The sequence below is a fragment of the Rhinatrema bivittatum genome, chromosome 7 (genome assembly GCF_901001135.1).
Source record: "Rhinatrema bivittatum chromosome 7, aRhiBiv1.1, whole genome shotgun sequence".
Lineage (NCBI taxonomy): Eukaryota > Metazoa > Chordata > Amphibia > Gymnophiona > Rhinatrematidae > Rhinatrema > Rhinatrema bivittatum.
In genome coordinates, this window is record NC_042621.1 from 131255770 (window position 1) to 131279807 (window position 24038).

Here is a 24038-nt window from a genome sequence, read left to right on the forward strand (position 1 = left end):
CCGGTATTTAGTATTAGCACATCCAAAAAGGGTATTTGCGAATAATGTAAACAAAAACTAAACTGCATATGGTGATTACATTGGTTTAACCAATCAAAAAATAAATAAAACTGTATTTCAGTTCCCATCCAAATCAGTAAAATGTCGTCAATATAACGATACCAGGAGTGCACAAAATGCCACCAATGTGAAGGGTATATATATGTGTCCTCAAATTGAGCGACAAATAAACATGCTAAACTGGGTGCCATGGTGGCATCCATTGCTGTCCCTTTGATCTGCTGAAAAAAAGAAGACTCAAAACGAAAATAGTTTTTTGTAAGTGCCAAAGTAGTCAATTGCATTAGAAATGAAGTGGGGACCCTAGATGGTTCTGTACGGGAATCCAAAGTATTTTCAATTATTGTGAGAGCTTCAGATTGAGGGATATTCGAATAAAGAGAAACGATATCTAAAGTGATAAGTAAAAAAGGTTCAGAGGGAAAATCTGTATTTTCTAATAAGGTAATGAGATGGGAGGAGTCACGTACATATGATTTAATCCGTGGGACAAAAGGTCTTAAAAAAATGTCCACGAATTGTGAAAGGGGCTCCAAAACCGAGCCTATCCCTGATACTATCGGACGCCCCGGTGGGTTCTCGAGGGATTTGTGGATTTTCGGAAGTATATAGAACACTGGTACAACAGGGTTTGGGGTGGTGAGGTAATTAGCTTCCCGGCTGGTGATATAACGATGAGCGACAGCGTCCTGTATAATCGAAGCTATTTCTAACTTTAATACTTCTGTCGGATCTGAGGGTAAGGGGAGATAGAAAGTCGTGTCCTGCAGCTGGCGGAGAACCTCAGTTTTATAATCTGCTCTATTCAAAACCACCGTCCCCCCACCCTTATCTGCCGATTTTATAATGATAGACGGGTCCTCAGACAGAGAGCGTAACAAAGTCCTTTCATGTTTAGATAAGTTAAAGTGTACATATTGACGATCTTGAATCAATAGTTTAATGTCATTCTGAACCAATTTTTCGAAAGCTAGAATCATAGGGTCCACTGGGCCTGGAGGAACCCATTTAGATTTAACAGACACAAGAGAGTCATCTTGTATGGGAGGAACATCTGAAAAGAACAGTTTCAATTTCAAGGATCTAAAAAATCGGTATAAATGAACCTGAACATCAAATATATCAACTTTAGCAGTAGGTACAAAAGAGAGTCCTCTCGCTAGCAATGTTAACTCGTCTTGTGCAAACGTCCTAGAAGAGAGATTAAATACTGTATCAGTGTTTATTGCCAAGGATCCTGTTGTTGTCGTGTGATGCGGGTGGATCGTGAATTCATTGGTGGTCGACCTCGTAATTTCGAACCCCGGTTGTTGCGGGGCACTGGTACTGGGTCTAAAAAAGCCGCAGCAATAGAGGAGGATGATGAAGAGGAGCCAGGTGCCGGTTGAATATGCTGTAATGGGGGGAGAGTAGATTCCTCGCCAGACGAGTCGTCTGATGATTGGGCAAAAGCTACCTTTTTCTTTTGCGGTTTTATAGGATTCATCCATTGAGAAACGTAGCCGGACTTATAATCAGTTGTGTCACGTTGAAATTTTTTATATTTCTGAACTTTGAGTTCTTTCTTAAATTTGTTTAAATTTTCAATAAATTCAGAATGTTGCTGCTCAAACTCCTCTATTGATACTGCAGTCGATCGGATGGTTTGTATATTTGTGTCGACTTCACTTTTAAGTGGAATGATGATCTCTTTAGTCGTCTCAATGATCAATAGCATAAGATCGAGGGAGCACTTATTCAGAATCTGATTCCAGCGTGTAACAAAAGCCGAATTGTCCATGTGCAGTCTGGGAGCTTTTTGTACCCGAAGTCCTCGAGGTATTCTCCTCACCCGGCAATACTCAATTAGGGTGGAAGCGTGGAGTTCTGCTCGGGTCAAGCGTTTCTGTGAATTGATAGCGTCAGTCCACGATACGGTCGGCAAATCCTCAGTTTCTGGGTCTGCAAAAAATGGAGCGTCGGCTAGGACAGCTTGAAGGACATCATCAGAGTAGCTAAAGGTCTGATCCTCTGTACCAGTAGCCATTTAAACGCTCTTTTAAGAGAGGGAGAACAAACCACAAGCAAACCGAGCATATGGATAGCATTCAAAATAGTTATGTAAAAATCCACCACGAATGCTAATATTGTGTAATACAGTCACGATACTTCAGACTGGTATATAAGTTGAAAGTCTTATTTATTCACAAATCGGCAACTCCAATGTTATACAGCGCAATTTTTCATGCACACGGGGTCCCCCGACACGGTCCCGTGTTTCGCCAGCGGCTGCGTCGGGAGGGATGCCCACAAATTCAAAGAGGAAAATCTAAAAATTAACAAAAGGACTGTATAAGAAATAGTAATGGTACAGAGTCAATACAGGTAGATGCACACATACATTTTACCTTTAGACGGATTTCTTAAGTTCCAGGCATGGAGTGCGTTCGAGCGAGGTTCAAGGACAGCTTAAAAGCTGTCAAAACTCGCGCCAACCAGATTTCAAAGACCAATCAGAAAAGAGAAAGAGCCAACCTATCGCAGCTGAGGTGGTATCAGCTGCAGCCTATCAAGATTATGTAAAATGAAACCATTCGATTTCTTTATTAAGGCCCTTGGGAATCACACAGTCTAACCGGTGTATCCACCTTTGTTCACAACGCGTCAGTAAAAGATCAAAATCACCACCACGTAATGGAGGTGTCACAATTTCTAAAACAAAAAAGAATAAATCAGAAATTGTGTGTGAGCGTGATAACCAATGATCCACTAGGGGGGCCAAGTTACGGGAATGTTTAATATTCGATCTATGTTCGATCACTCGGGTACGTATCTGTCTTGTGGTTTTTCCTACGTATAGCATATCACAAGGGCAGCGGATAATGTAAACCACGCCTATGGAGGCACAGTCCGAATCTTGACGTAGAGTATAACGTCTTGAGGAAAGGGGTTCGATGAAATCAGAAAGAGTAGTTGTGTGTTTGCAAACTGAGCAGTTTCCACAGGGTCTGTGAGTACCAATCTGTGTGGCAATAGAACGATTAGATAGGAAGTCTGAGTTAGTCAGAATATCACGAAAATTTTTTCCTCTACGATACGTAAACCTTAAAGAGCTATGAAACAGAGTAGAGAGTGCTAAGGAAGACCAGTGTTTTCTAAGAATGCAGGATATCGCGTGGCTCGATGGTGAGAACGGCAAAATGCAATTTAAAGAGGAACTATCATCCTTACGAGACGGTAAAAACCTCGCTCGAACGCACTCCATGCCTGGAACTTAAGAAATCCGTCTAAAGGTAAAATGTATGTGTGCATCTACCTGTATTGACTCTGTACTATTTCTTATACAGTCCTTTTGTTAATTTTTAGATTTTCCTCTTTGAATTTGTGGGCATCCCTCCCGACGCAGCCGCTGGCGAAACACGGGACCGTGTCGGGGGACCCCGTGTGCATGAAAAATTGCGCAGTTGCCGATTTGTGAATAAATAAGACTTTCAACTTATATACCAGTCTGAAGTATCGTGACTGTATTACACAATATTAGCATTCGTGGTGGATTTTTACATAACTATTTTGAATGCTATCCATATGCTCGGTTTGCTTGTGGTTTGTTCTCCCTCTCTTAAAAGAGCGTTTAAATGGCTACTGGTACAGAGGATCAGACCTTTAGCTACTCTGATGATGTCCTTCAAGCTGTCCTAGCCGACGCTCCATTTTTTGCAGACCCAGAAACTGAGGATTTGCCGACCGTATCGTGGACTGACGCTATCAATTCACAGAAACGCTTGACCCGAGCAGAACTCCACGCTTCCACCCTAATTGAGTATTGCCGGGTGAGGAGAATACCTCGAGGACTTCGGGTACAAAAAGCTCCCAGACTGCACATGGACAATTCGGCTTTTGTTACACGCTGGAATCAGATTCTGAATAAGTGCTCCCTCGATCTTATGCTATTGATCATTGAGACGACTAAAGAGATCATCATTCCACTTAAAAGTGAAGTCGACACAAATATACAAACCATCCGATCGACTGCAGTATCAATAGAGGAGTTTGAGCAGCAACATTCTGAATTTATTGAAAATTTAAACAAATTTAAGAAAGAACTCAAAGTTCAGAAATATAAAAAATTTCAACGTGACACAACTGATTATAAGTCCGGCTACGTTTCTCAATGGATGAATCCTATAAAACCGCAAAAGAAAAAGGTAGCTTTTGCCCAATCATCAGACGACTCGTCTGGCGAGGAATCTACTCTCCCCCCATTACAGCATATTCAACCGGCACCTGGCTCCTCTTCATCATCCTCCTCTATTGCTGCGGCTTTTTTAGACCCAGTACCAGTGCCCCGCAACAACCGGGGTTCGAAATTACGAGGTCGACCACCAATGAATTCACGATCCACCCGCATCACACGACAACAACAGGATCCTTGGCAATAAACACTGATACAGTATTTAATCTCTCTTCTAGGACGTTTGCACAAGACGAGTTAACATTGCTAGCGAGAGGACTCTCTTTTGTACCTACTGCTAAAGTTGATATATTTGATGTTCAGGTTCATTTATACCGATTTTTTAGATCCTTGAAATTGAAACTGTTCTTTTCAGATGTTCCTCCCATACAAGATGACTCTCTTGTGTCTGTTAAATCTAAATGGGTTCCTCCAGGCCCAGTGGACCCTATGATTCTAGCTTTCGAAAAATTGGTTCAGAATGACATTAAACTATTGATTCAAGATCGTCAATATGTACACTTTAACTTATCTAAACATGAAAGGACTTTGTTACGCTCTCTGTCTGAGGACCCGTCTATCATTATAAAATCGGCAGATAAGGGTGGGGGGACGGTGGTTTTGAATAGAGCAGATTATAAAACTGAGGTTCTCCGCCAGCTGCAGGACACGACTTTCTATCTCCCCTTACCCTCAGATCCGACAGAAGTATTAAAGTTAGAAATAGCTTCGATTATACAGGACGCTGTCGCTCATCGTTATATCACCAGCCGGGAAGCTAATTACCTCACCACCCCAAACCCTGTTGTACCAGTGTTCTATATACTTCCGAAAATCCACAAATCCCTCGAGAACCCACCGGGGCGTCCGATAGTATCAGGGATAGGCTCGGTTTTGGAGCCCCTTTCACAATTCGTGGACATTTTTTTAAGACCTTTTGTCCCACGGATTAAATCATATGTACGTGACTCCTCCCATCTCATTACCTTATTAGAAAATACAGATTTTCCCTCTGAACCTTTTTTACTTATCACTTTAGATATCGTTTCTCTTTATTCGAATATCCCTCAATCTGAAGCTCTCACAATAATTGAAAATACTTTGGATTCCCGTACAGAACCATCTAGGGTCCCCACTTCATTTCTAATGCAATTGACTACTTTGGCACTTACAAAAAACTATTTTCGTTTTGAGTCTTCTTTTTTTCAGCAGATCAAAGGGACAGCAATGGGTGCCACCATGGCACCCAGTTTAGCATGTTTATTTGTCGCTCAATTTGAGGACACATATATATACCCTTCACATTGGTGGCATTTTGTGCACTCCTGGTATCGTTATATTGACGACATTTTACTGATTTGGATGGGAACTGAAATACAGTTTTATTTATTTTTTGATTGGTTAAACCAATGTAATCACCATATGCAGTTTAGTTTTTGTTTACATTATTCGCAAATACCCTTTTTGGATGTGCTAATACTAAATACCGGTTCCAGTTTTTCTACCACTATTTTTCGCAAGGATACCGACCGTAATACAATCCTTAAGTTTGACAGCTGTCACCCCAAACACTTAAAAACCAACATCCCGACCGGACAGTTCCTGAGGTTACGTAGATTGTGCTCCTCTACGTCTGACTATGTTCAAAAAGCTAAGGAGATGCTCTCCCGGTTTAGGCTGAGAGGGTACCCTTACAAAGTTCTTAGAGCTGCCTATAAAAGAGCCTTATATGTCAACAGGGATTGGTTATTTTTACCGTCTCGTAAGGATGATAGTTCCTCTTTAAATTGCATTTTGCCGTTCTCACCATCGAGCCACGCGATATCCTGCATTCTTAGAAAACACTGGTCTTCCTTAGCACTCTCTACTCTGTTTCATAGCTCTTTAAGGTTTACGTATCGTAGAGGAAAAAATTTTCGTGATATTCTGACTAACTCAGACTTCCTATCTAATCGTTCTATTGCCACACAGATTGGTACTCACAGACCCTGTGGAAACTGCTCAGTTTGCAAACACACAACTACTCTTTCTGATTTCATCGAACCCCTTTCCTCAAGACGTTATACTCTACGTCAAGATTCGGACTGTGCCTCCATAGGCGTGGTTTACATTATCCGCTGCCCTTGTGATATGCTATACGTAGGAAAAACCACAAGACAGATACGTACCCGAGTGATCGAACATAGATCGAATATTAAACATTCCCGTAACTTGGCCCCCCTAGTGGATCATTGGTTATCACGCTCACACACAATTTCTGATTTATTCTTTTTTGTTTTAGAAATTGTGACACCTCCATTACGTGGTGGTGATTTTGATCTTTTACTGACGCGTTGTGAACAAAGGTGGATACACCGGTTAGACTGTGTGATTCCCAAGGGCCTTAATAAAGAAATCGAATGGTTTCATTTTACATAATCTTGATAGGCTGCAGCTGATACCACCTCAGCTGCGATAGGTTGGCTCTTTCTCTTTTCTGATTGGTCTTTGAAATCTGGTTGGCGCGAGTTTTGACAGCTTTTAAGCTGTCCTTGAACCTCGCTCGAACGCACTCCATGCCTGGAACTTAAGAAATCCGTCTAAAGGTAAAATGTATGTGTGCATCTACCTGTATTGACTCTGTACCATTACTATTTCTTATACAGTCCTTTTGTTAATTTTTAGATTTTCCTCTTTGAATTTGTGGGCATCCCTCCCGACGCAGCCGCTGGCGAAACACGGGACCGTGTCGGGGGACCCCGTGTGCATGAAAAATTGCGCTGTATAACATTGGAGTTGCCGATTTGTGAATAAATAAGACTTTCAACTTATATACCAGTCTGAAGTATCGTGACAGTATTACACAATATTAGCATTCGTGGTGGATTTTTACATGTATCAGGGTTTGACAGATGTTTGAAGACTGGTGCACTGCTAAGCAGATTTTTTCCTAGAGGAAATTTGTATTTTCCAATTGACAGTTGTTTTGCAAGGAAGGTGGATAAAGGTCTAGCTATCGATTTCTTGGAAGCTCAAAGAGTAGTAATTGCGTGTTTCAGAAGTTTCATTCAAGGTACACCTTTGGTCTCTCATCTGGAATTTTCTCATTCCCTATGAGCAGTAACTGCCAATAAAGAATTGGTCCTATCTTGGAATTTGAAACAGTGATATCCTTTCTGGCAGGTACTTCTTTTGAGCCCTTTAAAGAAGCTTTGCTTTGGTTGAGTTGCTAGTGATGATCTACTCGGTCAGGCAAATTTCTGAGCTGTAAGCATGGTTGTGCAAGGAGTCTGTCATGGTCTTTTGAATGAGATGATATAGATTTGTACAAATTCAGCATTTCTTCTGAAGATGATTTGCTTTTCCACCTTACGGGCCGATACACCATTGGACGCGCGTTTTCCCTTACCCCTTATTCAGTAAGGGGCCGAAAACGCGCGTCCAACCCGCCGAAACTAATAGCGCCCTCAACATGCAAATGTATGTTGATGGCCCTATTAGGTATTCCCGCACGATTCAGAAAACAAAATGTGCAGCCAAGCCGCCGCACATTTTGCTTTCAGAAATTAGTGCCTACCCAAAGGTAGGCGCTAATTTCTTCGGGCATGGGAAAGTCCACAGAAAAGCAGTAAAAACTGTTTTTCTGTGCACCCTTCGACTTAATATCATGGCGATATTAAGTCCGAGGTCCCGAAGGGTAAAAAAAGTAAAAAAAAAAATTTTTTTAAATTTGAAGTCGGCCCGCAGCTGTCGGGTCCAAAACCGGATGCTCAGTTTTGCTGGCATCCGGTTTCTGAGTCCGTGGCTGTCAGCGGGCTCGAGAACCAACGCCAGCAATATTGAGCGTCAGCTGTCAAACCCGCTGACAGCTGCCGCTCCGGACCAAAAAGAGGCGCTAGGGACACGCTAGTGTCCCTAGCGCCTCCTTTTGCCTGTTTCTACCGCCGGGCCTCATTTAAATACTGAATCGCGTGCACAGGCGAGTGGGCGTTTGCCCGCTCTCCCGCGGACTTTACTGAATCGGCCCATTAGTTGGGTAGTGTGTCTTCTTTCCTTTCATAGAGAGTTGTGTTGGGAAGTATATTTGCTGCTCCATTTCTTGGATGTGTGGAGTGTTCTATTATGGAATTAAGGTCATGGATAACCATCAATTGTGAGGAAATACTTATTTGCTGAGAGAGCAGTAGATGCTGCATTACTCTACCATCAGAGGTAGCAGTACCAAAAAAGTGGTAAAATTCAAGCAGGCTTAGGACAGAATCAGAGAACAGTAAGTGATAAAGGCAAGGTATGAAGATGACTGAAGACATAGTGACACGGGGGGGGGGGGGGGGGGGGGGGGTAGGGGGAACTAGGTAGACTGGGTCGGTCAGATGTTCCTTATCTGCTTACAGCTACCATGCCACAACATTACCCTTATCTTGGGCTCTATGTACTAAGCTACATTAACATTGTCATGGTAACAAGTTACCTACCAGTTTTAACACTGATATTGTATATTAGGCTTTACTACCTAGTGTGCAAAATAAATAAAATGCAAAACATTGCAGCACTAAAATGGTAGAATTCAAACTGAATGCAGCCACTTTAATGTTACTGCGTTCTGCTTGACCCATATGGACTATTAGCTTACAGGAAACTCAGAACAGGGAAGATTGTTGGGGAGCCTCCAATGTCCTCTCTCTTTGCCCTCTCTCATCTACTGCTGTTTTGAATGATATCTCTTAATGTGAATATATGTGTTTAGGAAGTAGTTGCCATCAGTCTAAGATCAAGTCTGACAAACTGTTCCAATTCTAGCTTTTCCTCATTGCACTCTGCAATTGTAGTTCTAATATTTCTAGGAAAGGCAGGATTGCAAGTTCTTACATACAGTGGGACAAAATCAGAGCTCAATTTTCCTTTCAAGTGGCAAAAGTTGAATTGCAAAAATTGTGTGGCATGGGGAGGAAGATGAAGTTGGGAGTGGATTGCTCATGCTCGCTCTTTCTCTGTGATATCTTATTCTCATACCCAGATCTCTCAACAGTAAGCAGACCCTGAAAGCTCTGGAGCTACTTGGCTTTATGATAAGTGAGCAAGACCTAAGCAAAATAAGGAAGCAGCTGGATTTAAAAGATGGGTAAGAGACAGGATGATGCATGTCAGCATAATCTCTGCTCCCACTACATTTCACTGCACTATCTTTATTGCTAACATGTCAAGGAAATTTTTCTGGTCACATGTGCTCCAGCTTTCATCAAACAGTATGGATGGGGAGAGCTATTGGTCCAAAGTCTGATTTGTAGATCTAGCCATTGATTATTGGTATGTCTGCGACATAAATATTTGCCCACATTGAACTACATATGTATGGAACATAGAAGATATATCTTTATTGAACAAATGGAGCATCAAGGATTCAATAGGGATGTCCATTCATTTTGAGAGGACTTGAAAAATACAACAAAATAGGCTGTTTCGTGGCGTGTCATTTCAAGACAAAAAAAGGCCAAAGGAAACTTGTTTTAGTGTCATTTTGTTTTGGTTTGTGTGTGCATATGGGTAGAAGTTGCGCGCGTGCGCACATGGACGCCCAATTTTATAACATGCACGCGCCGGTGCGTGCATGTTATAAAATCGGGGGGTCGGCGCGCGCAAGGGGGTGCACAATTGTGCAACTTGCGCGCACCGACACCTGTGGCCTTCCCCCGTTCCCTCCCAGGCCGCTCCAATTTAGGAACAACCTGGGAGGGAACTTCCCTACCCCCTAATCTATCCTTCCTTCCCCTTTCCCTAACCTTCCCGCCCCCTAGCCCTAATCTAGCCCCGCCCCCCAAAAGTTTTAATTTACTACTTGTGCCTGCTCGAAGCAGGCGCAGGTTGCGCACGCTGGCAGCCTGCCGGCACGTGATCCTCTGGCACAGCGGCAAATGGCCGCTGTGCTGGGGGCCTCAAGTCTCGCCCCACCCCTCGGACCACTTCACCCCTGTCCCACCCCTTTTCTTCTGCCCTGGGACTTGCGTGCGTGGCCAGACCTTTTTAAAATAGGCCCGGCGCACGTAGGCCTTTTAAAATCTACCCCATAATTTGCAAGCTGTATGCACAAACTGTGCATACAAAAATGCAAATAGGGGGCCAAATTAATTTTGTGTACACTATTTGCAAACTACACACACACACACACACATGGAAAACAAAAGAAAAAAAATCTAATCCCTCCTCTCCCCACCCCCAAAGTGAAACAAATCTGTGTCCACACCCCTAGAGTTCACCAAACCGTGTATGTGGAGGGGTTTTTAGTGAGCAACATTGCAAACTCCTGCTCTGAATTTGTTTAACATGAAGGGACTGAAGCAATCCATTCAGCTGGCCCAGATGTCATTAAATGGCTATGAAATTGCAACATATAACTTATCAGTCTATATCTTTTCTGCCATTGCTTTCCCTAGCCATATGAAAGGAAAAGAATTTGCTAATTATAATGTAAACTGTTTTCTATTACATAGAAACAGAGAATAATAAGGCAGATAAGGACTACAAGTCCATCTAGTCTCCATATTTTCCCTTTCTGTTGAAACTCAGCAGACCCGTATCTTCACTTCAGCACAATTAAGGATCTTCTGTGCTTATCCCATGCTTTTTTAAATATGGATATTGTTCTTGCTTCCACCATCTCTGTTCCAAGGCTATGCCATGTATAAATACACTTTCCCTGTACGTACCAGGATCAGTCCAGACGGTGGTTTTGTCCCCCGTCCAGCAGATGGAGTCAGAACAAAACTCGAGGGGAGGCACTATATAACCTCCCTTCCCTTGCCTCAATCCTCCAGTATCTTCTGACTCCAGCAGATGTGAGCAGATGACTGTGCAGTCCCCAGTATAGGAGCTTAGGCATTCTAGGCTTTCTCTATCTTTGTCTTCTATAGGGATCAAGTAAAAAAAAAAAAAAAAAAAGGAAAAAGAAAGAAGAAGTTTTATTGGGACTCTGAGAGTTTTTCCAGTTTTAGGGGGACCGAAGAGCTTGCTGTCAGGTCTGTGCTCTCCTCCCGCACCCCCCCCCACTCCACTCCCTTCCTTGGTTCGGGGGGGTGGTGGTGTGTTTTTGTGTTTGGTTCTGTTTCAGGCTTACCTCCGTTTCGCTGGATTTTGCACCGGACCCGGGGTGCACGCTAGTGGTGCTAGTCTCTCCCCCTCCCCCCCTCCCCACGTCCCAGCCGCTACCGACCCGCAGCCCCGCGACGTTTAATTCCCCGGGGCCACAGGACGCTGGGAGGTCCCATTCCCCAGCGCTTCTCTCGGGTCGGTGGGGGGGGTGGTCCGTGTGCCTTCCCAGCGCGGCAGCTAGGTTTTCGCTGGCCTTGTTCACACCTCTCCCTTGCCGATCCCGCCAAGCCGTGCTCGTCGGATTGCTCCTCATGTGGCTGGCAGGGAGGTCGGCTGTCGCGGGAGGGGCTCTGTTCGAGCTGCTCCCCCGATGGGGAAGACAGCTCTCGGCAGGGAGACGCCGCGGGCCCTCGCAGTGAGGACCACATGGCTAGAAAGCGGCAGGCCCCGTTCCCGCTGAGCGCGGAAACGGCGGCCATTTTGTTTTCGGACTCGGAGGCAGGCATTTCGGAGGAGGACACGGAGGGACCCATATCTATGACGCCTCCCGTTTTAGCACCGTTGTCGGAATCGGAGCCTGTTGTTCGGGAAGGGGAGGTCCCGGATTGCCTCCCTTCGGGGGGGCACTAGCGTTTTCCCCTGAATTTGTGGTCCTCATGCACCTTGCTTTCATGCAGTGCAGGTCTCAGCCTCTGGATTTCGCCGGGGGACCCCCTCCTCTCAAACTAGCGCACATGATAGCTCCCCTGGAGGGACCCTCCCCTCAGGGTAGTGCTCAACCAGCTGGAGGAGCGCCGGGGCCCTCCCGGGTCCCTCCTGCACCAGCTCATGGATCCAACGCCCCCTCAGAGGGGGACTCTCTCCAGGATACGATGGGGGACGACCCCGCCTTGGCTTCCCAGGTGGAGGGAGACCATCCGAGAGTCCTTCGCATTTTTCAGTTCGAGGAGCTGGATGACCTCATTCCCCACATCCTGGAGGAGATGGACGTTGATGCCCCCCCCCGGAACCGGTGGTGGCCACTCCTCCGGGGAGGAAGGGGGATCCCCTGCTGGCAGGGCTCTGTCCGTTGGCGAAAGCTTTTCCAACCCATCCCACCTTTTTACAATTGATCTCTAGGGAATGGGATTCTCCGGAGGCCTCCCTCAAGATTAGTAGGGCAATGGACAAGCTTTATCCCCTGCCGGGGGAGTTCCTGGAGCTGCTCAAGGTTCCGGCAGTGGATTACGCCATCTCGGCAGTAACAAAGAGTACCACCATCCCAGTTACAGGTGGCACAGCGCTGAAGGATCTTCAGGACAGGAAGCTGGGGGTTTATCTCAAGCGAATCTTTGAGGTTTCGGCGCTGGGTCTTCAGGCAGCTATCTGTTGTTCACTAGCCCAAAGAGCGGGCCTTCGATGGGTGCAACAGTTGCTCACTTCCCAGGCTCTACCGGAGGCGGAGGCCCGGCAGGCGGATCAGTTGGAAGCTGTCATAGCTTATGGAGCGGACGCCTTTTATGACCTCCTTCGGGTACAGGCCCGATCGATGGTGGCTGCAGTCTCGGCCTGTTGTCTAATGTGGCTACGAAACTGGTCGGCAGATGCCTCGTCCAAGACACGCCTGGGTTCACTCCCCTTTAAGAGTAAGTTTCTCTTCAGGGAGGATCTGACCAGATCATCAAGTCCCTCAACGAGAATGCGGTGCACAAGCTTCCTGAGAACAGGCCGCGCTACTAGATTTTTCACTTCCACCAGGTACCGCTCCCGTAATCAGCGCCGGTACCGCCCTCCGCGGCGGCAGCAGCAGCACCAGCAGGCCCGGACTTCGTCTTCTCGCGCGCAGACTTGGAACCGGTCCTTTCGGGCCCACAGGCCCGGCAAGGAGGGGCAGGGCCAGAGTACCTCCTCGAAAGCAGCTCAGTGATGCCAGGCCGACCCACAATCCGATTCCCCGAGTAGGAGTTCGCATTGCCCTCTTCTACGAAGCATGGGCCCGAATCACGTCGGATCAGTGGGTCCTGGATATTCTAAGACACGGCTACGCTTTGGATTTTGTCCGCCCGCCCAGGGACAGATTTCTCTTCTCCCCATGTGGCTCCCTTCTCAAGCAAAGGGCCGTCCAGCAGACCCTGGACCGTCTACTCTCCCTAGGGGCGATAGTCCCGGTGTCTGCCTCCGAGCTGGGTCGGGGACATTATTCCATTTATTTCGTGGTGCCCAAGAAGGAGGGCACTTTTCGACCTATCCTGGACCTCAAGAAGGTCAACCGGTCCCTCAGGGTTCCACGCTTTCGTATGGAGACACTGCGCTCGGTTGTGGCAGCGGTCCATCCAGGAGAATTCCTCGCCTCCCTGGATCTCACGGAGGCGTATCTTCATATCCCGATCCTCTAGGCGCACCACCGCTATCTTCGCTTCAAGATCTTGGGGCAGCATTTTCAATTCCGAGCCCTCCCATCCAGCTTGGCGATAGCGCCACGGGTCTTAACGAAGGTTATGGTAGTGGTGGCGGCAGCCCTACGGCGGGAAGGAGTTCTGGTGCACCCTTACCTGGACGACTGGCTCATCCGGGCGAAGTCTCGAACCGAGGGTTTTCAGGCGGTCAACAGGGTGGTGCAGTTGCTTCGGTCCCTGGGGTGGATCATCAACTTTTCCAAGAGCAAACTCACTCCTTCTAAGTCGTTGGATTTTCTGAGAGCGCACTTTGACACCAAGGTGGGCAAAGTGTTCCTACGTCTGGACCGGGCACAGGCATTACACGAGCTGATCCTTCGTTTCCTGGCGCTCCCGGCCTCCACTGCGTGGGACTACTTGCAGGTTCTGGGAACCATGGCTTCCACCATCAAAGATCTCACCCTCAAGACGATCTTCCTGGTGGCCATCAGCTCTGCACGTCGCATCTCCGAGCTTCAGGCGTTGTCCTGTCGGGAGCCATATCTCCAATTTACCGAGGAGGGAGTCTCCTTGTGCACAGAGACTCCCTCTTTTTTCCCTAAAGTAGTCTCGGCTTTTCACCTCAACCAGTCTGTCGAATTGCCTTCCTTTTCGCCAACGGATCCCCGGGAGCTCCGCAAGCTTGATGTCAAGCGATGTTTGCTTCAATATCTGGCAGTCACCAATGAGTTTCGCCTCTTGGATCATCTGTTCGTCCTCTGGTCGAGGCCTAAGAAGGGTTATATGGCTTCCAAAACGACCATTGCCCGTTGGCTGAAGGGGTTGATTGCAGCCGCGTATCTCGGAGCTGGAAAGCAGCCTCCGCTGTTGGTCAGGGCGCACTCACTTCGTTCTCAAGCTACTTCCTGGGCGGAAAGTTCGTCGGTATCTTCACAAGAGATCTGCAGGGTGGCCACGTGGAAGTCTCTCCATACTTTCGCATGGCACTATCATCTGGATGTAAGGGCGCCGGTGTTCAGTTCCTTCAGGGATAGCGTCCTTCGAGCGGGGCTGTCCTCGGCCCACCCATTGTAGGGAAGCTTTGGTACATTCCACCGTCTGGACTGATCCTGGTACGTACAGGGAAAAGAAAATGATTCCTTACCTGCTAATTTTCGTTCCTGTAGTACCATGGATCAGTCCAGACGCCCTCCCTGAATTTGGGGGTTTTCTTGGGATACGCCGCTGCTCGAGTGTCTTTTTGTCTAACCTCTCTGTGCCCTGGTTTACCAGGGATTGTTTTGTTTCATGGTTCTGTTGGCAAGGTCCCATTGGGGTAATGTTAAGACAGTTCTCGAATTCTTTACCTTTTGCCTTGTTGGGCCTTTAATTACTTGATCCCTCTGTCTCTTCTCTTATTGGCTTTGCTAGTCTAGATTACTGAGGATTGAGGCAAGGGAAGGGAGGTTATATAGTGCCTCCCCTCGGAGTACCCCTTGTAACGGGCCCTTCCTTCTTAGTGAAGGTTCTTCTAACCTCCATGTCAACCTGTCAGCAGAACTCCCTGTGTTTTCCCCTGGGACTGGGGACGATCTTTGTAAACTTGATACCATACGAGTTCTACTTCGCTATCTCCAGGTTACCCATGGCTTTCGGGTCTCGGTCCATCTTTTGTCCTCTGGAGTGGGCCCAAGCGGGGTAAGCTGGCTTCTAAGATCACTATAGCATGGTGGTTGAAGGATGCGATCTCCTCGGCCTTTCTTGTCGAGGTCGAGCGGTTCCCGAGGGCCTAACGGCTCATTCACTGCGTTCTCAAGCTACTTCCTGGGCGGACAGTCAATCGGTCTCTCGCAGGAGATTTGCAGTGCCGCCACTTGGATGTCCTTGCATACTTTTGCTGGACACTACCACCTGGATGTGCAAGCTCCACTTCTTGGTTCTTTTGGGCTACAAGTGCTTCGAGCGGGACTGTCTCGGTCCCACCCGGTTTAGGGAAGCTTTGGTACATCCCACAGTCTGGACTGATCCAGGTCATACAGGGAAAGGAAAATTAGTTTTTACCTGTTAATTTTCGTTCCTGTAGTACCATGGATCAGTCCAGATGCCCTTCCCTGTTTGTCTTTTTTCTGTCCTCTCGAAGCTTGTTTCTCTTGCAGATTCGTAGATTTCCTCACATCTTTTTTGTGCATGAATACTGAACAAATACACCAGAAGCCTTGGTTGCTCAAGCACCAAGTATATGCAAGAGCGGTTAGTCATACCATATCTATTACATTGTTCTACATCTGCTCCATTGAGCTTTATGGTTACTTGCTTGATCCTATTCTGGTTTTGTTGTTTTCTGCTTTCACAATGGTTATACTGAAGGGTTACAGGATAGGCTCTGTCCTCATATAGGATATCCTTTCAGTTTTAGTCTGTCTCCACCTGCTGGAATGGAGGCTCAACCCACAGTCTGGACTGATCTGTGGTACTACAGGAAAGAAAATTAACAGGTAAGAACTAATTTTCCTTTATGTTACTCCTGAGCCTATCCTTTTTCAGTCTCATACTTACATAGAAACATAGAAACATAGAAATGATGGCAGAAGAAGACCCAACGGCCCATCCAGTCTGCCCAGCAAGTTTTGCACTTTTTTTTTCTTCTCATACTTATCTGTTACTCTTGGCTCTTAGTAACCTTTAGATTCTATTTCCCTTCCACCCCCACCATTAATGTAGAGAGCAGTGTCGGAACTGCCCCTAAGTGAAATATCTAGCTTAATTAGTTAGGGGTAGTAACCACCGCAATAAGCAAGCTATACCCATGCTTATTTGTTTAACCAGACTAAATAATTCAGACCTGTTGGTTGTTGTCTGTATATAGATCCACTTTTCTTCATTCCCACTGTCGTTGAAGCAGAGAGTTATGCTGAATATGCATTGAAAGTGACGTATCAGACTTTCTCCCCTGCCGTTGAAGCAGAGAGTTATGCTGGATATGCATTGAAAGTGAAGTATCAGACTTTCTCCCCTGCCGTAGAAGCAGAGAGTTATGCTGGATATGCATTGAAAGTTAACTATGAGACTTTCTCCCCTGCCGTTGAAGCAGAGAGCTATGCTGGATATGCATTGAAAGTGAAGTATCAGGCTTGTTTGGTTTGGGGTAGTAACCGCCGTAACAAGCAAGCTACTCCCCGCTTTTTTGTGAATGCAAATCTTTTTCCACATTTCCTCTTGCTGTTGAAGCTTAGAGCAACGTTGGAGTCACATTAACCATGTGTATGTTTATTGAATAAGGGTATTATCTCCAGGTAGTAGCCGTCATTCCCGCGAGCCACCCATTCTACATTCACGTCCTCTAGACTTTATGGATCCACAGGGGTGGATTTTCAGAGCCCTGCTCGCCTAAATCCGCCCAAATCCGGGCAGATTTAGGCGAGCAGGGCCCTGTGCGCCGGTGAGCCTGTTTTACATAGGCCTACCAGCGCGCGCAGAGCCCCGGGACTCGCGTAAGTCCCGGGGTTCTCCGAGGGGGGCGTGTCGGGGGGGCGGGCCCGGTCGTCGTGCCGTTTAGGGGGCGTGTCAGCAGCGTTTTGGGGGCGGGTACGGGGGCGTGGCTACGGCCCGGGGCGGTCCGGGGGCGTGGCCGCACCCTCCGTACCCGCCCCCAGGTCGCGTCCCGGCGCGCAAGAGGCCCGCTGGCGCGCGGGGATTTACGCCTCCCTCCGGGAGGCGTAAATCCCCCGACAAAGGTAAGGGGGGGCTTAGACAGGGCCGGGTGGGTGGGTTAGGTAGGGGAAGGGAGGGGAAGGTGAGGGGAGGGCAAAAGGAAGTTCCCTCCGAGGCCGCTCCGATTTCGGAGCGGCCTCGGAGGGAACGGGGGTAGGCTGCGCGGCTCGGCGCGCGCCGGCTATACAAAATCAATAGCCTTGCACGCGCCGATCCAGGTTTTTAGCAGATACGTGCGGCTCCGCGCGTATCTACTAAAATCCAGCTTACTTTTGCTTGCGCCTGATGCGCCAGCAAAAGTAGGCCAATTCGCGCTATTTGAAAATCTACCCCACAGTGTTTATCCCATGCCCCTTTGAAGTCCTTCACAGATCTGGTCTTCACCACTTCCTCCGGAAGGGCATTCCAGGCATTCACCACCCTCTCCGTTAAGAAATACTTCCTGAGATTGGTTCTGAGTCTTCCTCCCTGGAGCTTCAAATCATGACCCCTGGTTCTGCTGATCTTTTTCCGACGGAAAAGGTTTGTCTTCTTTGGATCATTAAAACCTTTCAAGTATCTGAAAGTCTGTACCATGTAACCTCTGCACCTTCTTTCCTCCAGGGTGTACATATTTAGATTCTTCAATCTCTCCTCATAAGTCATTCGATGAAGACCATTCACCTTTTTGGTCGCCCTTCTCTGGACCGCCTCCATCTTGTCTCTGTCTCTTTGGAGATACGGTCTCCAGAACTGAACACAGTACTCCAGGTGAGGCCTTACCAAAGACCTGTACAAGGGGATAATCACTTCTCTTTTCTTACTCGATATTCCTCTCTCTATGCAGCCCAGCATTCTTCTGGCTTTAGCTATCGCCTTGTCACATTGTTTCGTCGACTTCAGATCATTAGACACTATCACCCCAAGGTCTCTCTCCTGCTCCGTGCACATCAGCCTTTCTCCCCCCATCGAATACAGTTCATTCGGATTTCCACTCCCCATATGCATGACTCTGCACTTCTTGGCATTGAATCTCAGCTGCCATATCTTCGACCACTCTTCCAGCTTCCTTAAATCCCATCTCATTCTTTCCACTCCTTCCGGCATGTCCACTCTGTTGCAGATCTTTGTGTCATCCACAAAAAGATAAACCTTACCTTCTATCCTGTTCAATATCTTTTGTCGCTCACAAAGATATTGAACAGGACCGGTCCCAACACCGATCCTTGCGGTACAACACTTAACACCGCTCTCTCTTCAGAGAGAGTTCCATTTACCATCACACATTGTCTTCTGTCCGTCAACCAGTTTGCAATCCAGGCCACCACCTCGGCACTCACTCCTAAGCTTCTCATTTTATTCACCAGTCTCCTGTGCGGGACCGTATCAAAAGCTTTGCTGAAATCCAAGTAGATGACATCAAGTGCTCTTCCTTGATCCATTTCCTTGGTTACCCAGTCAAAAAAGTCAATCAGATTTGTCTGACAGGATCTTCCCCTGGTGAATCCATGCTGCTTCTGGTCCATCAATTCTCCCAACTGTAGATAGTTCACTATTCTCTCTTTCAATAGTGACTCCATTACTTTTCCCACCACCGAAGTGAGGCTAACCGGTCTGTAGTTACCAGCCTCTTCTCTGTTCCCACTCTTGTGAAGCGGGACCACCACCGCTCTTCTCCAATCACTCGGCACCACTCCCGTTTCTAGGGATCTATTGAACAGGTCACACAGTGGACCCGCCAGCACATCTCTGAGCTCCCTCAGTATCCTGGGATGAACTTCATCAGGCCCCATGGCTTTGTCCACTTTCAATTTCTCCAGCTCTTCCCATACATTTTCTACTGTAAATGGAGTTACATCTACTCCACTCCCCTCCAGTTTCTTGTTAACTAGTGAAGGTCCTTCTCCAGGGTCCTCTTTAGTGAACACAGAACTGAAGTATTCGTTTAATATTTCTGCCATTTCTTCGTCTCTCTCCACACATTGATCCTTTCCACCTTTCAATTTCGCTATACCACTCTGAACGTTTCTCTTTTCACTGATGTATCTGAAAAATGTTTTGTCACCTCTCTTTACCTCCTTGGCAATCCTCTCTTCTGCTTGACTTTTTGCTGTCTTGATTAATTTCTTCGTCTCCCTCAGTTGTACCAGATATTCTTCTTTGTGTGCCTCCCTTTGGGATCTTTTATATTTCTTGAATGCTGTTCTTTTAGCCTTTATTTTGTCAGCCACCTCCTTTGAGAACCAGATAGGTTTCATTTTTCTTTTGCTTTTCTTTACTTTTCTAACATATAGATTAGTTGCCTTGGTAATTGCTCCTTTTAGATTGGTCCACGGTTGATCCACATCTCTCTCGTTCTCCCAGCCTTTTAGTTCTTCCTCCAGGTACTTCCCCATTTCATCAAAGTATGTGTTTTTGAACTGCAAAATTCGGGTCTTTGTGCTTCTTTTCTGTATCCTTTTTGTGATATTAAACCATACCGTTTGATGATCACTGGTGCTGAGGTGGGCGCCCACCTGGACATCAGAGACATTATCTCCAATAGTGAGCACTAAGTCGAGTATAGCTCCGTCTCTTGTGGGTTCCATTACTGTTTGTTTGAACAAAGCTACTTGCAGGGCATCCACTATTTCTCTACTATTATTAGATTCTGCAGATGGGATTCCCCAGTCTACATCTGGCATATTAAAGTCTCCAACGATCACCACTTCTCCCTTCTTTCCTATCTTTTGGATGTCTTCAACCAGATCTCTGTCCAGCTCTTCCTTTTGGTTTGGAGGCCTGTAAACCACTCCAATAAAAATGGATGTACCATCTTTTTTTAGGTCAGCCTATAGTGCTTCTTCATTGCCCCATCTTCCTTGCAGCTCAGATGCTTGGATATTGTTTCTGACATAAAGAGCCACTCCTCCACCTTTCTTATCCTCTCTGTCCTTCCTTAACAAGTTATAGCCTGGTATTGCCGTATCCCAATCGTGAGATTCCGTGAACCATGTCTCTGTGACAGCAACAATGTCCAAGACTGCCTCTATCATTAGGGCTTGCAGATCTGGGATTTTATTGCCCAAACTACGAGCATTTGTGCACATAGCTTTCCTTGTTCAGGTAACTGCTGTTCCTGGACTCCTTTTGTGAATTCAGTTGAGTTTTGTTGTCCTCTTCACCCTTCCCCTTTGCATTTGTGCAAAGGAAAGGATTAGTGCCTTTGATGACAGATCCGTCCAGTACAATGAGCTTTTCCCTTTGGTTACGGATCTGGAATTTCTTTATGCATTGGGTTTCTTCTTTCTTTTCAGATATCACTTCATTCTCTTTCTCAAGAGCTTCTTCAGTATTTACTACAGAGAAGGTGTTTTGTACATGTTGCACTTGATACAGTGTGTGTCTCTGCATCACAGGTTCAATTCTACGAGAGCCCACTGTAATCTTGTTGTTAGAGTTCATTAATGCCCTGTGTGAGTGGGGGGGGGGGGGGTAGTAGACTTGTGGGCTGCACAGCTGTCAAGAATGGGTCACTGTGGATCACGGGTCTTATCCTACCTGAGCCCACTGTAAATCTCTTTATCCTTGACTTTTGGTTTGTCTGTGGTAATGGGGAATTAATTGCTGAAAATTGTAAAGAGGGTGAGCCTTTCTTCATTGACGCTAATTCAGCTTTAACTTCAGCCAGCTCCTTTTTCAAGGAAGAGAGTTCTGAACAAATGGGGCAAGCCCTAAGTTTCCAGATGATTTCCCTCAGAATAAAGGCTCCACAATAGTTACATTGTATAGTCCTCATTTTGGTAATTTATTTGATGGTTAACAGCTGAGGTAATACCAATTTACAAATTTATCTTGTTGCCAATTATGTATTTAGGAAGACTATATCAGAAAAACAAACCTAGGGGTGGGTGGGTACAGGGGTTGGGTGGGAGGGAGTGAAACAGTTAACCCTTGGCCAGGGCTGTTCCCTGGACACTGTATCTGCTGCTTTTGAACAGACCTTCCCCCAGGTAAGGCTAGCTAATTTAATCTTTTCCTCTGGTTTTCCCTAAGAAGATGATGTGTGTCTGTCTCCTTCAATGTCCAAGCAGACTGAAGAAGAGTTAATTTCCTCCTGCTATGCACTAAGTCTGTTGCCAATAGCTGTTAACCACGCCCCTTTCTTTGTATAGTTTCTTTTTTTATTAGACAAACAGCACTTTAAAACATCAATATCATATAACTAGAAAAATATACAGATAATATTAGCACTACCCAAAAACAGTAAATTTCTATAATAAGGATGAATTAAAGTTTAAATTTCTTAGCTTTGCCCAAGGAGAGGGACTTCTGTCTGTCTCCTTCAATGTCCAAGCAGACTGAAGAGGAGTTAATTTCCTCCTGCTATACACTAAGTCTGTTGCCAATAGCTGTTAACCTACTAAGACCTTTTGTTCTTACAGCGTACACACCACTGAAAATGCTTGTATTTTGTGCATTATTTATACTTTAGAGGTACTTGAATGTCTGCTGCCATGCACTGAAGTTCCTGGCGTAGCATATTCTCTCTTCCCCCTTACCATACACAGATAAGCCCTGAGAAAAGGCCACTGAGGGCCTAAGCCTATTTTACAACTCCCTGAATTCTTCTTGTACTGCACTGACTCGTTTTATAATGACATCATTTGTCCCCAGGTGGACAGTGGTATCAAGTTCTCCCTCCCTTCTATATGCACCAGCACAAGTAGGAAAGTAACTTTTTTTACTCTGCAATCCACCACCCAGATCTGTTCCTCTGATGAAAGAACTCCCCATCACGAGGTGTTCAAGTGTTCTTATGTTCACCTGTAAAACAGACATTTTCTTTCAATTCTCTCTCTGTTAGTAATGCCTCTGTGGGATATTTGAAGGTTGTGTTATATTGAGGTGATAAAACCGAGTGAGGCTAAGAATGAGGGATGCAGGTACAATATAACTAGTATGTGAGACTCTTAGAATTTAGGGGACAGATAAAATACAACTGTTATGTAAAATGCTCAGAATAAGGGATAGAAATACAGTATAGCCATTATGGGAGTGATAAGAATGAAAATCTAAGATGGGCCTGTTGACTAAGATGCGCTAAAATGGCAAATTTCTATTCCATTTTACTGCAAGTAAATTATCTCATGATTCACTAAACCACGGTAGTGAATCATGCAGTAATTTGCCTTATGTTGCCACAGTCAGGAACTTCACATGTTCCTGGCTGTGGTAATGTACGATGGTTGCCTCTCTCCCCCTCCTCCCCCCCCCCATCTGCTATTTTTGCAAGGGGCCACAAGACTGATGAAAATCTCCCCCATCCCTTTGTCTAAAATTCCCTAGGGAGTCTAGTGCCCCCCCCCCCCCCCACCTCCTCTCACAGCAGTTCCCGTGCCCTAATGTCATAAAAGAAATTTGACCTACCTAAGCCCCACCCCATGGAAGACGTGACTGTCACTTTCAAAAACCCCACCCTTACCCTTCTAGGCATCTTCAGGCTTACCAGAAATTCCTTGAGGGCCTAGTGGGAGCAGGAGTGATCCCCACTTGTTTCTGTTTCACCAGCACTATCTTTGCAAATGGTGCCAAGTGATTCTAGTGCTCCTTTCCCTCTCCATGCCTGGGGGGGGGGGGGGGAGGCACGATGACAAAGGAACATCTGGGGTCAGTCGGCACTATTTTGAAAGATGACGTAGTGGTGGAAGAACAAATGAGGAGGCAGGGCTTGAAAAGGAGGGGCCCTAATTTTTGGTGACAGGTATGTAAAGAGGTGGGGGTGAGCTGGATGGGAGGTCATTAGATCCCCAGGGATTCTGAGACATGGGGTAGAGGGAGATTTGTGGCCCCTTTTAAAAAGAACCTTAGGTGCGTCAGTAAGCATGTTCATGTGCAAACGCTCCTGGGGAAAAGTTACCTTCACCTCTGGAAGTGTAGTTAACTTTCAGGGAATAACAGGGCTTCCAAAGTTTACCGCAAGCCACATTATTCCTTTTCAATCACAATTACTTTTTGCTCAATAATTTTTGCTGCGCATTGGGTTGGATCTTTCCTGTGATAATGCTGCATTATGACAATAGTTGTAATATGACAATAGTTGTAATATGTATGTACTTTTGTATATCGCCTAGGCCTTTTTAAGTGTTGGGCGATTAATAAATTTTAATAAATGAAATGAAAATGAAATGAAATAGCACATATTGTTTGATCAATTAACACATGTTATTCAGTCAGTATTGCAGCTAAGAAAATAGGCCCTAGAATGCGGCGTTTGGATATAGTTCAGCTCTTATGGGATATGCAGGGCCTCAAAATGAGGGGTACAGATGCAGCACAGTGATTACATGAGAGTTTACATCAACGTATTTGATAAGTAAAACTTCATATTCCCTCCTTGCTCTGCAGAAAGACGACCTTCCAAGCCTTTCAGGTTCTGGTGGCAGAAAGACGAGGGGATCCCTACGATCACTATGAGGAAATCATCCAAGGATTCCACATCATTGACTGTGGTAAATAGACAAACATTGCACAAATAGAGCAGGGGCCCTTCTGCAACTCACTGAGCCTCACTCTGCTAAATATAATAGCCTCGAGTATCGTGTGAACAGAGAAGAAATCCTGTTTCAGTCATCGACTATTCCTCCTAAGACTGTACTAAATATGGTATAATAAATTCA

General features: G+C 46.0%; 1 protein-coding gene across 3 annotated transcripts in view; it reads left to right on the forward strand.

The window, feature by feature from the left end:
• LOC115095459 (caltractin-like) overlaps positions 1-24038 on the forward strand; it is an 84717-nt gene that overhangs the window by 43057 nt on the left and 17622 nt on the right. For 2 of the 3 annotated variants that reach the window (XM_029609136.1, XM_029609137.1), the window contains exons 3-4: positions 9267-9371; positions 23767-23870. In XM_029609136.1, coding sequence (XP_029464996.1) covers positions 9267-9371; positions 23767-23870 — 209 coding nt within the window. The remainder of the gene's footprint in view (positions 1-9266; positions 9372-23766; positions 23871-24038) is intronic. The other variant, XM_029609138.1, reaches the window with a different exon arrangement.